A 14,919-nucleotide genomic window follows, 5' to 3' on the forward strand; every position below is an offset into this window, starting at 1 on the left:
GCACAAAAGTGAAAAAATGCTCATCTTAGGCACAATGAAGTATCTTAGGAAAAAAACTCACCAAAAATTACATAAAATTACATTACCAATCTTCCTAAAAGTTTTACTTAAACACCCAAAGATGAAGAAATGCAGTTGAGACATGAATATTCATGGGTCATGTACACTTAATGATACTCACAGTGAGATAACCTTTAAAAATATTGACCTGCCTGTTAATTACCTTTGATGGATAATTTCCTTCTACAGATTATAGAAGTAAATACAGTACAAACTTCTCCTGCAATTACAGTGTACTATTCAGGATTCAAAAGAAAATACTTATTCCCACAACCCACAATTAGCCTATAGAAATTAACGTCTCAGGCTGTTCCTGTAATCGGAAATACAGAAAGACACAAATTAAAAAGGATACTTATATCTTCCTGTGGAACCTCTGGTGCTTGAAACATGCCTAAGAAATATGTATGATCCAGTATAAGACTTCCAGTGCTCCCATGGTATAGATTCTCATCAATAAGCCTAATCAATAATCCTAATTTTCACTTGCAAATTGCAATTTTTATCCAAAGATCTCAAATGTGTGAGGAGCATCTGATAATCTTGATACCTGTATCATAAGGTTACTATGTGAGTAAAACTAGCAGAGGCAGGGTAATGATTTCCTGATAAATACATGTATCCCAGAAATGTTAAAAGATTCGTCCGAAGTTATATTGCGAGTATGTGGCAAAGAACCCAAAGACTCACGACAATCAGCATCCATGGCCTTTGAGTAGATTCCTGGACCTGTAGCCATGTCCAGAGAAAACCAAAGACATTGCCTTAAATGAATGCAATTTCATGACAAGAAAAGAATGTAACAAGTAGCTAATAATTTACTAACAATAATGCTGCCATGTAAAAATATAAGCAAATTGGTCACACTATATAAACAGCTGATGATTCCCTACTTACGTTGCTGAATTTCCTTTCCACTATTAACTCCAGCATTACCAGCACGTGCATTAAAATCCTTACTAATTGACAGGACAGCTTTTTTCTGCTTAAAGCTGACTCTTCCATCTAGACAAGAGCTAAGCTATGGCTGAAACTTGAGTTATGCCTCAAGCTACCAAGTGAAGAAAAGCACTAAGAGATAAAATACATAGTTTCCTGTTTGAAAGTATTGTTCTCATGGCCACCTGCTCCTCTCTCAAACTGAGGGTTAGACAGTTAAATATGGCACTTAATCACTTGTCCTTTCTCCAAAGTATAGAACATGGACTGCTGAATATGTATTAGCTCTGGTTCTGAGTAATAAACCACATCAAATGCTAAGAACAAACAATGGGTGACAGCGAAAATGAGGTGGCAACATAAAAGCAGCACTGAAAAATAAAGATCTGGCAACTAATACTTTCATGAAATCAAAATTTTCAATTATATTTTAGTGATAAAATCGCTCCTCTATCCCTAATGTTTGCACTAAGCCCAGCCAATCTATCTTACTTTGGGTTGAAGTGAGGTGGAAGAAACAGGTGGGTGATAATTTCTTCATCCTATGCAAGAATCCACGGTAGTGTGGAAAACGCCAAGATTCCTCTTGGTGCTCTCCTTAGATGATGATATCCACAGAAGGATGACTTTTTTCCCCATATTGTGTGGTTTTATCTCCCTCTCCCAGACGTTTTTCAGAGTTTGGTGTTGGGACTGACTGCCCTGGTCCCAGAAGAGCTGATGCAGGTTTGGGTGTTTGCTCAGAGAGTCACAGGGAGGTCTAGATACACCTACAAATGGGCCATTTTTCTCTGCACCTTCTTCAGCACTAGCTCTGCTTCACATCCTGGGCATTCCCACCTTCCACTGAAACAGGGTTTCCTCTGCAGGTACCTTCTGCTGCCAACTTCATGTCTGAGGGTGCGAGGGTGATCCTGCTATCAAGACTCCTTCAAAATTAGTTTATGCATCCATTTCCATCGCTCTAAGGAAAAATTATTGCCAGTTGCTGAAAGCAGCTTTCAGCAGAATCTCTTCTCCAAAAAAAAGGTTTTTTGGTTGGTTGGTTGGGGTTTTTTCCCCCTCAAAAGGAGGCAGTTCCAAAATAATTTGCTACATCCTGCACAGCATGGTAAAAGGAAGTACACATTGCAGCTGCACCTTGTTGGTACTTTCAGAAACAATTTCAATTCCCACTTTCTACTTAACGTCTCACCTTTCGTCTGCATCAAATGCAATTGCTTAGCATTGGAGGACTAGTTGTAACCTCCAACTGAGAAGACTTCTCTACCGTTTTCTGCTGTTTCTCACCACAAGTTCATGGCTCACAGCTTTTCACTCTTGTACAGAGTTATGCCAGTGTTCATGCAGCATAGCGTGAACGCTGGTTTGAGTTCCCCACAGCAAGCACTTGCTGACTGGCACAAACTGGGCAAGCCATCCTATGGTTCCACTGCGGAAAACAATTACCTCTGCATTTTCCATATTGCATGCTGACTGCTTGCAATGCTTGTGTTTTCTTATAGTAACAGAGAAGGATGCACCTGAGTTCTGATCAAGGCTTTTCCACGACTACCTCCCCCCAAAAAACATCACCGCCACTCCAGCTGTCAGTGATATCCCACCAAAGCTCGAGTGCTTTTCAGTTTGCATGTAGGCATTTGAAGAACCTCAGCGGAAAAATTCACCTTCTGATGACTGAGAACAACAGACAGCAGAAGCTACTAGGGAAGAAGCTTTTTTTAACCAAATAAATACTAAAAGGGTTGGAATTTTTCTGTCCTAACACACTTGTTATTATTTAGAGTCTGCTTTGCCTTCCTGACAGCAATACAGAAGCAAGCTTTGGTACAAAGCAGTCTGAGGAAAAGACAGCTCCGTACAGGTCAGCCTAAAATTAACCAGGTGGTTGCAGAGGTCTGCAGCAACCAAATTCCTTTTTCAGCCCTGACTTTTGCTCTGTGTACTGGCACACACAGGGAATACTGTGAGATCAGGAGATGGGCAGCTGTGGAAAGGTTTGTATCTGTCACTTGAAAATCATATCAACATATTTTAATGAGATTAGGGATTTTCCAGGCTGGTTCGCCTTAACCAAGAGGAAGACGGCTGCAACTTCAAGTAGAAAAAGGGAAATTTAACTGAGGAAAAACACAATTATCCCTAACAACAACTAACAAAGTTCCCCCAGTTGAAAAAAGAAGTGCTATCATCCTTCTATGCTTAGGAAAGTAAAGAGATTGTAAGATGAAAAAAACATTCATGGTGTCCAACCCAGGTAATTATTTTTCTTGAGGCAGTTCATGAAGGTAATATACTCTGCAGAAAAAAATGTTGTCGACTTTACACAACAAAGTACCAGTGTGATGCGTTAAGGCTGATGCACATGGTTTCATTTCCTGGGGAGATGATTACAAGATGAAAGACATACTCCAGAGTAATATTTTTGTTTCACCTGAAACACTGTAAAAACAATGGGTTCTGGAAAAAATCCAAAATAAAGCTGTGGTAGCAACTTCAGACTGAGTCACCACATGAACAGTGCTTGTATATGTTCTATAAAATGCATGAACAAAAAAAGAAGTCAATAGCAGCAAACAATTAGGACAAGCTAGAGTGTTATCTTAGCTATTCTCTCTAGGAGGAAGTCTCGGAAGGAAAACCCCCCAATTACTATATTTAATCCAAGACCTTGGCATCAAATATAGAGAAAAGAACATAAGTTTTGTACTTTTGTTAAGCAAAGTTTGCCAGTAGTGTTATGAAAAGCACAAAGAATAAAAAACAGAAGCTATTAAAGACAACGGCACAAAAGGGTGATGTTGCTCAAGTGTTTTACAAGGAGTGGGGTCATAATCATGAAATCCTCAGCACATGCAAAAAGTCAACTGGATAACAAAGAAACTTAATCATCTTAATGTGGCATTTTAATGATGCTGCTGATTTGCTATGCCAATTCAGAGATAATGAGCCCCTAATGCTACAGATGTTCAGCCAGACTAAAGAAAAAAAAAGAAAAAAGAAAAGCTTTTCTTGTATGCCATTTCCTAACTATCCAATTAAACAAATTGTGAAAGCATATAAATAGTTTACCAGGTTTTGACAGCTGTTAATAGGATTCAGATGCCGAAGAACAAGAAGGGAGTCTATACATGTGCATATTGAAGGATTCTTGTGACTACCTGGATTTGACAGGTATTAACTGATGATTCATCACCGTTATCTCCACAAATTGTCCCCATAAATAGCAGTATAAAACCAAAACCTAGCATACACATACTACAGTTGGTCCCCTCCCAGAATGCGAGATTCCTTTACCTAAACCAGCTTGAAACAAAACAGACATACGTGGTGAAACTGAAAAAGTCAGCGGAGTTTCCAAATTAAAGTCAGAATCCTGCATGTTTATGAAAAACACCTCTACAATGGAATTAACGCACTGTGGGGGAAGACATGTCATGAATTAAAAACCACCCATATTCCTTAATGAATAAAGAGAGGTTTGCAGTACATCCCATCAAAATTATAAACTGGGAGGGGGGAAATCAATGCTACACCTAAGTTTTTTTCCTTAAATAACAAGAAGAAACCAACTACGCGTGACACACCTACATATATTGAAAATTTGGAGACTATAAGTAATGGGGAATTATAAAATGTGAAGTTACACAACAGCAACATGAGATTTTTTTTTTTTTTTAATAGAGGCAACACAAACAGAGATAAGGCAACTTTTCTCCATGTCTGTCTTCTACACCACTGCAGATATCAATTCTAGGGAAGGGAAAGGAGTTCAAGCCTTTTTGGCCCAACGTGGCTTTGTTTCTTCCACGGACTCCAGTGATAAACTCCCTTTTTTACAATAGCAGCGATGCTTTTACGAGATCATTGTTTGCCAACAAAGGAAGCAGCAATCACCTAGAAGCAGATCAGCTTTCAGCTAGACAGCAGTAGCAACAACAGTAATGAAGATGTAGTGGCAATAAACGTGTACTCCCTCGTACAGCATTTACGCCACTGGACTTGTCCCACTCGGGCGTCCCCACAGGTCAGGTGCCCTTTTTGTGCCACTACAGGCCAAAGGAGATTCTTCTGCACTAAAAACCCCAAGTACTGCACTCAGTACTTCTGTTCTACAATGCACTGGAAATCCACAGATTTCCCTTCCTTGACTTACTAAAAATTATTACTTGGACATATCAGCTTTGATTTTATTTTATCTTTGTGCCTTCCAGTATTTTCTTAGTACTGTTGTTCAGTATCCATTTTTGTACAAAAAACCAAGCATCTCTTTTGTTTAGATACTGTATAAAGCATACTTGAGTGGTAATTCCTAAATGAAACAGTGCAGTATGCACCTGGTGGAAATTTCACTTCTAAAAATAGGAGAGAAACTTTCATAATTCCCCTTTGTGGAGTGCATGCTCTATGCTAATGAGTTTCCTTGTTTTTATTGTGACTTGAAACAAAAATAGAAACAAATCAAACTGAAATGCAGCACTAAGAATTAGAGGGAAAAAAACCCAAACAAACCAGGCATCATTTTCCAAGCACTCAGATGTGCATTTTCTACTTCATTAATACCAGTGTCTTTCTATCATTAAAACACAGTATAATTTATCTAGTTGTACAATTAATTACAACAAAAACAAAAAAAATCAAACAACACACATCATCTCCAAGCTCATGTGAGCCAGGAAACTTGAATTATGTAACTGGTTCTTAAAGCATCTTATTCAAATGCAAGAAAGTACATCAATAAAGATGTCTATTCCTATGTAAATCTGTAATTTCATACCTGATATTTCCCATCTGTTAGCAATTTCTGCCTAATAATAATCTAGTGAGTTTTTTAGGACTTTCATTCGAAAGGTTTCCAAAATCTGTTAAAGTTATACTAACAGAAATAGTGATAAAGGAAAAATGTTATCCAAAACTGAGTGCTACCAAGCTGGAGTTAAAGAGGACAACTTGCACAGCAGCACCAGGCAGCACTAGACCACGCCTGAGGGAAGGAAATGAAAAATAATGCATTCAACTGACACTACCAACAGAATTTGGGGAAGCAGAATGTTATTACCTGAGACAATATGACTGGGGGCTAGAAAACTATGGTTAGTACTAGGCTAAAACTATCATGGGATTTTATTTTTATTTTTTTGGTTTAAAAAAATGTCAATAGCTTGCCGTTTTTCCTCAACTGCCTATACCCCTAGTGTTGCACAGGAGCACAGAGGATCAGAGAACGCCACCCCGCATCCCCAGGACTACAGTGCCCAGATTTTCCAAAGCCTGTCCCAGATGAATTTTGTTTCATTTATGACACCTGTTAACATTATCCATTCAAATCTTAGTATCTTTAAAGTCTCCTTGTTGAAAAAAAAAACAACACAGAAAAAGATGAAACTGTATGAGTTCTTCCCTTCTGCTGCAGTTAAGATAACATCACTCATAGAAAACATTTCTAAAATTACAATTCCTAAAGTCCAGAAAGCCAGATACAATCACAACCGTTAAATCAGACTTCAATTAGACAGTTAATCAGAGAACATCTGGACCTAACAGTCAGACTGAAAAAGGCCACATGTTAAATTCAGATAATCGCCTTCATTAGTTATATCAAGGGACCTATTACTAATACGACCACTCAGGCATGATCGTCTCTGGTCAACTGCTTTTTCAAATGAACTTCAAATCCAAGAAGTTGAAAGTGTAGTTTCATTTAGCCTTTTTTAATTCATCTCCCAAAAGTCTGTCTTAAAATGCAATGAACTCTTGTGTTTTATAGTAGAAAAATATAATATGAAAATAAAATATAATATAATATGAAGAACAGGGAAATATGTGATAAATGTCAATGGAATTTTAACACCTATAACCAAGCTCCTGTCTTCAGTTTAAGATGTTGCTAAAAATCCTTCAACACCATAATCTTCACAAAACTAAGTGTATTGATTTGATTTGACTATAAAAAATTTTCCAGTAGTAAATAATGTAGATTCTGAGAGTTGAATTTTAGATTGCAAGTACATTCTCTCCAAATTGAGGTTTTTATAATTAAATACTTGTGTTTTACTTTTAGCCTGGTCCTCTATAGAAGTGTATGCATCCATTCTGTGTTCCCTTAGTAACATTCAGACCTATACACCGAATCTGGCAGAGGGGAAGGCTCCTCGGAATTACTCTATTCTGAACAACTGGCCTTTTCAAGAGACAGCCCAGGAGTACCTGCAACTCCCAAAACCACCCCTGGAGGTGATGCTCCTGCATCAGGAGAAACAGTTGGTGTGTTTGCCACACTTGGTAGGTGAGGTGCAACAACAAGAATACATGGAATTGAGCTCTGAATTAAACAAAGTTCATAACCACTCCTGCAGAGCGGCTGAAGGAACAAAAACAGGAATGAGAACTGGAGCACTTGAATGCAGTGTGATGGGAGTCGGTGTTGAGAATACAGCCAAGCTAGCCTGAGGTACCAGAAGAAAAATACGGTGTCAAGCACATGATGCAAACTTTGCATAATTCAATTAAAAGTCAGCCAGCCACAAGACACAACCCCACTGGAAACCGAGCTTCATCAATTCCAACGCTCATGGAACTATTTCCTGCACTTTAGCAAAGTTTTGACTCTTGCGGATTTATTGCTGCTTTCCGATACCTTTCCAGCAGCACAAAGAGTGGTAAACCTGCCCCTTAAACTCACACGTTTTGTGCCAAATTAACAGCCTAGTTTGGGGGCAAAACATGAGTCATCTTAATTAACTGATTTCCTTTCCACCAACCCATATTTCTAAAAATGGATTATTTTCTACAATGACAAGTGATTTGAGTTCCTAGGGCCGTTTTCTTCATCTTCACTTATTTCCTGCTGGGGGGGTGGGGAGGGAACACACTACAACTCATCTACCCTGGACTAGATTTTATTCCGATGCCAAAGGAATAAGTATTTCTCTCACTTTTAATTTCAGGGAATTATTTTGTATGAATTCAAAATACACATTGTAGAACAAGTGAAGAAAAATGCAGTTTTAAAAGTTATGGAAAGGAGTCCATCACCTATTGAATAACACTGGGCGTCTGCTCTTCTTCCAGACCTTGTCTTGTCCGATAGCTTACACCAATAGTCAGGATATCTCAAAAGCAAATTCTATTTTCTGCTAACTATAATGGGTTAATTAGAATAAGAAATAGCTGCACTTTTCTGAGTATTTCAAGGCAATCAGAATATCCAAGTTTCTGTTTCAGCCCTGGGTGCTCTGGGCTACCCATTGTACAGGATAGTCCAAAGCTGATGTCAATCATTTGCAGGCTGTGGTGACACAACTGACTGTGTTGATGTCACTGAACGTGCTTGGCAGCAAAAGTACTGTAGCAATAAAACAAAGTCAAGAGGATCTTTTGTTGATAACACTCAGACACAACTTTCAGTTCATGCATAGCCACCGAAGCAGAGAGACCTGACACAGTTAAGCAGAGCAGACTCCTTGCCTGGTTTTAACACTTACAGAAATCCCCTGTCAAGTGAACTTCTGCAGCACAGTACTGCTGATGTTGTGAGATAACCCCTGAGTCCCATGAGCGGTAGGGCTCGATCTGGGCTTGGGAGATGTAATATTCTGATAAAAAACGGCACTTCCTTTTCAAGCAGATAAGTGCGTGTGCTAGCAGCACCACTGGAACCTCAGTACGCGCCTAAGTGAGGGTTTGTCATCCTCTCCTGTCTCACTCCAGCCTTTTAACCGCCCCCTTTCACACACCTAAATGCAGCAGCAATTAGCATCCATAAACCACAAATGTGGCTTCTATTTCTTTTTATTTCACAACCATGAAAGCTAGCTAACATTCATAACACCCAAAAAGTTGTCTACTTCAACAGATGAGGGAACTAAGACATAATTAAACACTTGTGCTTGACTGTGACACCCATAGGAAAGGACATGGCTTTTTTTATTTAATTTTTAAATTGAGGACACTTCAACTTTGGCCACCAAAGGTAGCAGTGTTGGGGGCACATAAAGAAAGAAGGGAAATTAAGTGCTTCCTCCCCTATGTGTCTCATTGCTTGTCTCTTTTCACAGATACACAGATACAGGAAGCACCATGGGAACAGTGTATTTTTATGGTTGCAGGCAAGCATACACCATGTGCACCACAGCATGCAGCTTCCATTCCCTTGAGGCAAAAAAAAGGTCTTTTCTTTCTTTTTTTTTTTTTTTCCCTTGTTCTCCATCAAGCTTTTAATTAACATATTACTATAGCCTTCTCTGCCTGATTGTTTGCCCTACACTTAGCAATCATCATAGCTGAAGCCCTTTTAAAAGGGGTGTATAATAGGACAGGTTGAATTGTTTTCATTGAATGGCATCTCACCTTCATCAGTTATGACACAGACATAATGAACAACACGTCAGCCAGTGTGTTTGCTCGGAGAAGTACAGATATGGAACTGTTTGCTGAAAAAGTGGATTTTCTTATACCAAAAGAGCACCAGTTGTGATGATGTTTCAGCCCTATGCACTAGTTTATATAGTGCATTTATGAAGTTTCTGTAGCCTTTTGAAAGGATCACAGCACCACTTTCTGCAGACCTAACATAAAAGGCTCCACCAAGCTAGAGTTAGACAACATCTAGATTTGACCAGGCTCCAACTTCTGCTCAAAGGCTCATCCCCATGATGTATTTAGAGTGTCACCCACTAATAATGCAAGACTCATTCACAAAAAACATATAGTCCAAGAAATTGGAAGATTACTACTTACTGTGAATGCTTGACGAAACATGGAAAAACCAGACATAATTGTACTGAAGGAAAACATGTTACAGACATATGAAGGCAGTGGAAAGCAGGCTATCAAATGCTTGATCTCACTCTATGAGTCAGTGGCCTCATGTTCTTATGATGGCCTTCAGCAGATGGAACAAACCCCGTGGGCATGGATCATGCAGGGGTTCAGGATAAAAAAAAAGAAGAGTTTTCTGTGATGCAGGCTATCATCAACGATGAATTGTGAAGATACTGAAGTGGAATTGCTCACTCACAAAAGGGGTGGATCACGAATACCACGATTAACATTTATGAGAACCACACAAACATTTTTCATTGTTTCTCTTTAAATTTGATACATAATGAGGGTATTAGTGATCACACCTGGAAAAGTGCCAAATAGCACTTTTTTTTTTTTTTTCTTCTTTAAACAGACAGACTTTTCAGGTGTAGGCAGGACATAACCCATTTCCCAAGAGCCATCACTGATACTGACGATATTTATATTCTGTGATTCTGGAGAATGCTATATATTCATTTTTACCAGGGTTAGTGATCCCCGAATGATAATACTCCCACCAGGACAGCACTGTCAGAATGTGGTTTCACTTATCTAGAAGTAAGACAGATAGTTATTGACTCGCAAGGACTGCTCAGTGACTAACGTAGCTGCTACTGTTATATAGTAGGCATGACGTGAAAGCTAAGATTATTTGTGAATTTTAGTATCCAACAGCAACTGAAGCTGAAATTTAGGAAGAAATTTAAATACACCTACTGATATTCGCATAGCCTAGAATTCTAGCGCAGCGTGCTTAAATATTTAAGATTTATTGTGCTTCCAGTATCAGAATGATTGTAGAGAACTGTATGTGAAGCAATGAAGTAAACACAATATATATTTTATTTTGTGCCATTTAACACTAAGATACTGTAGCTATCTTTTTTGTGCATTTAAAACAGCTTTCTCCTAGCAATCATGTCTTTATTCCTACAGTGAGGATCAAAGAATAGAGCTCTGTGGTACTGAGCAGGTTTGTACTCACTTTATAATGAACGCTCTAATGGTAAGGGAGTCTATCAGAGTGAAATTATGTTTTATTGATATTTATAGCATTTATCTTCGAAATGTAAATTTTCAGTATTTGCATTCCAGAACAAATTGTAAAGAGACTTTAAGAGATCAGCAGCAATATAAAAAATGAATCATATATTAGAGCAATATCAATATAAACATTCTCTCGCAAGTGTTGAAGTTGTACCTGACTTAAATGTGTGGAAAAGAGCCTGAGAAAGAAGGGCATAGGATAGTTAAGGAACTGAAAAAAGACTTGCTAGATGCCATGACGCTGCACCTGCAAGCGGTACAGACAGGGCTCCTGGAATGGGAAGGTGGGGAGAAGCTAGAGCAACTCCTCTTGGATGGTTAATATTGAGGAGTTGGTGAAAGAAACCCTGTCCTGTCTTCCTGTATCCACAGCTTGGTGACTAGGAGGAGCGAAGGGCAGGGACATTGAGAAAGCAGAAGTAAAAGAAGTGAGCTAGTGCAAGTGGAAATGGCATAAGGGATGGACAAATAGCTGGAATATGACTCTGAATATTTCAGAGTGGGGCTGTGGGATCTGAAAAAGAGATCAGATGCCTTGGATGTAGAAAAGGCTTGAGCCTTCCATGTTCTGCGGATAAAAACTTCTCTTTTTAGGGTGAGCAGAGCAGAACTCACCTGCCCAAGCTAGATTCTACACTGCAGACATCTATACTAAGCTACTCTCCACTCACTATAAAAGCAGTCCTGCTAAAGAAGCAGCTGCTCTGGGGACACAAGGCATTTCACCCTAAGTCAGACACCCAAATTTGGTCAGAAAACCCGCGTGCTCTCTCTCCATCGACTGTCAAGAAAGGCCAGACACAGGTACTGCAAATACCTAAGTGAGATTCATTCCACCCTCCTCACAGACTCTTTTGCTAGTGTAGCACTCCCTTGAGTGTTTTAAGTTGTTTTGTACTTTGTTAATAAATAGAAAAAGTTTAATCTTTAATAATGCAAAAGTTTAACCTCTGAACATATCATTTTAGTCCAAAATAAAGTAATCACATTTATGTTACAGGGAACAACCAAGGCTACTGGGGCAACCAAAACAGAGAATTCTTTAGTGTTTTACTTGATTCATGTGATACATAAACGCTACCTCAAAACTACTAACCAAAGCCACAGACATAATTTGTCTTGACACTGCTGTACTGTCATGGACATGCAGTACTTGAAAGGCAACATGAAACTGGTAAAACAATGTATATCTTTTCCCCAGTATATGTATACCACATCCTCTACCAGGCAGCATTTTTCACTGTTTGTGGTTGAGAACTGGCATAAATGAACACGCTCAGCTCACTGGCAGGAATGTTTATTAATGCTGTGATTTCAGTTTATGAGCTTCTACATCAAGGAAGAAATTCAAAGTCTCTTGCTCTACATCTATGTCATATACACATATACAAATGCTGAACTCTGAGGGTTCAGATTGCTGAGTCCAGGAGCTGCTTCTTTTGTCTGTTATCTGTTAAGTGAAGGCGGCCTACTAGGTTTTAAAGATACACAGAAATATGCATTAATGTAGGACCTCTTAAATAAAAAATAGTACATATTGTTTCAATATTTTATTTATACCTGTATCTTCTTTCAGAGTTGTATAGGAAGGGTTTACTGTTCAAATTAAACAATAAACATGGTAAACTGACCAACTTTCTGTTCACCCACCGGTTAAAGTACAGGATTACTGCTACAGTTTTAAATTTTACAGGGCTGAGTTGTCCTATGAATTTGAGGTAACTTGTCCTTTCTTTCAAAAAAAAAAACAAACCAACATTGCCTAGTTATTTTTCAGATATCAGAGTAGCTTAACAACATTAATAAAAAGTGCAGTCCTAACACACGCATTTGTCATATGCAAACTACTTTTAAGAATTTGTGTGCTACAACACACATTAAGAGAGCTCACCATATGCACATGCTTTTTTGTCTTGCTATCTGTATTTCATAGATCCTGTAAAAGTGACCTTTATAAAATGCATGTGAGGTTCCCTGATGGAAGACAGTTGCTCCTCCTTTAGAGCATGTTGAAACGCTCTAAACTAATTGTATTGTTATACCTTTTACAGACATGCAGAAAAAACAGAGCCATGTTCCAGAATAAACTTTCTAATCACTCTCAGATGAATAAAAAGACAAAATATAACTATTATTTTTCAGAATTCAATCTCCACTTTACCTCCTGTTTCTTCATTAGACTGATTGTGTTCCTTCATATCTTCCGCATTATCCATACTTTCCATTTCCTGGGATTTGTTCAGATTACAGTCTGTCAAAACCTCCTGTCCTTCTGAAAAAAAAAAAAAACAAACACAAAAACCAAAACCACCAATAATTAACTATTTATGCTCCAAGAATATTACCAGGTGATTACCTCAAAGTATCTGCAAACTCCCAATATTGTTCACAATGCCCACAATGTTCTTCCTATAGATGCATTAGTTGCAGTTTGGTTGAATGGATTTGCTTCCCAAAGCCCTATACAAACTCTCACACAGAGTACACACCTTTAACCAAGTCTTAAGCTTTTGCTCAGATTTAACTATTCTGGAGGATGTTCTAAATGACAAGAAGACAGGAATAAAATCCAGTAACTCTACATATCATATGTATTTTGACAACTGCTGCTAGCAGGTAAGCAAGCAAGCTCTTCAGAGCATGGAAAAGGAATCACAGCTCTACTTTGTTCATTTGGGCAAAATATTAATCATTCTGGCCCCAGGCCAAGAAAGTGCTCAAGCACGTTTAATCGGAAGCCTCTTTGAACCCAGTTGCACTTCTCTGCTTATTTCACATACGTCTTTTTAAACATCAACAGTATCAGAAAGTTTTCTGCTGATCACTGTGGCAGCAGTGTATGTCTCAGAAATCCAAGCCTCTCTTTTCTGAAATAAAGGCAAATTTTTTAACTATAGTGAAATTTGAGTGAAGTTTTTCAAATAAAGCCTCTTTCATAAAATCCATAATACAGACTAACTCAATATTACGCATATTTCTGTAAATTTTAGATCAGTATTTTGTTTAAAAAACTGACAGTGTTTTCTTTCAACTATCCTGTGAATTTTTAAAGTCCACAGCAACATTATGAAATTGCTGTTAAAATTGTTTACCTTATTAACAGTTGGATAGTAAAAAACCCAATTGTTCTCAAGCTAAATATTACATTGGATCTGAAAAAAGTTTTATTTTTTGATTAGTAAGAAAGTAAAACACTTATCCAACTCACACAAGAGGTTTGTTTTCATATTTTCAGAAACGCAGCCAACCAAAAGAATCACATTATTCTTGCTTCCCTAATCAAAACTTCCAGCTTTTTTCAGAAAACATTTCATTTCCTACTACACAGTCTTCTTTTCCCTTTGGTATCATTTTCGAATATTATATTGAACTTCCACAGTTTTATTTAAATTCTAGAATTCAATTTTTGCCTTTAACACCCATCTTCATATTTGTGGCTGTGCTATTCAGTGTCCTGGGAATCTAAACAAGCTGCAATTCATACATTTTTCTCCATTTAAATTTAAAATTTTCAAGAGAGGGTGAAAGAGCATAACTTGAACAGCACAGTACCTGCAGCCATGGGCTGTTCCTGAGAATTACTTAGGTCCATACCTGCCTGTGAATCTGCAAAAGACAGAGAAGCAGTCTGAGTTGCTTAATATTTAGAACCATTCATGACACAGTTATTATAATCTTATAAATGCCCGTTTACTTGGCTGAAAGCAAAATTGAAAAAGCAAAATCTCAAAGAAATAAGTATCAAATAATTGTTATGTTTCATTGTATAACTCCTTTATATCTTGAGCACTGTCACGTGCCCAGAAAAGGGATTAAGTATTATTTTCTAGCTTCAAAAAATTATAGAACAGAATAACTTGCACTTTTGATTTAATATCTCACTTTGCACCCTGTGAGCACAGCATAGCGGTAGTAACTCTACGTGAAGTGATTTCTATGAAGCACAAAGTACAAGGTATTTTTACATTCCTTTTTTCAATAAAAAGGGAAAACCCTCTTATCTTCACAAGATCTACTTGGTTTTCATGGGAATGCAAATCTAATTCCCATTTAGAAATTCTGATCGCG

At 38.0% G+C, this 14,919-nt stretch overlaps 1 protein-coding gene across 1 annotated transcript in view; it reads right to left on the minus strand.

The window, feature by feature from the left end:
* Positions 1-14,443, minus strand: part of IKZF3 (IKAROS family zinc finger 3 (Aiolos)) — a 28,874-nt gene extending 14,431 nt beyond the window's left edge. Inside the window, exons 1-2 of the mRNA XM_009575454.1 lie at positions 14,404-14,443; positions 13,013-13,123 (exon numbers count right to left, since the gene is read on the minus strand). Coding sequence (XP_009573749.1) covers positions 13,013-13,123; positions 14,404-14,443 — 151 coding nt within the window. The remainder of the gene's footprint in view (positions 1-13,012; positions 13,124-14,403) is intronic.
* Between the last annotated feature and the right edge of the window lie 476 nt (positions 14,444-14,919).

Source organism: Fulmarus glacialis, unplaced genomic scaffold (assembly GCF_000690835.1).
Source record: "Fulmarus glacialis isolate BGI_N327 unplaced genomic scaffold, ASM69083v1 scaffold44833, whole genome shotgun sequence".
Taxonomy (NCBI): domain Eukaryota; kingdom Metazoa; phylum Chordata; class Aves; order Procellariiformes; family Procellariidae; genus Fulmarus; species Fulmarus glacialis.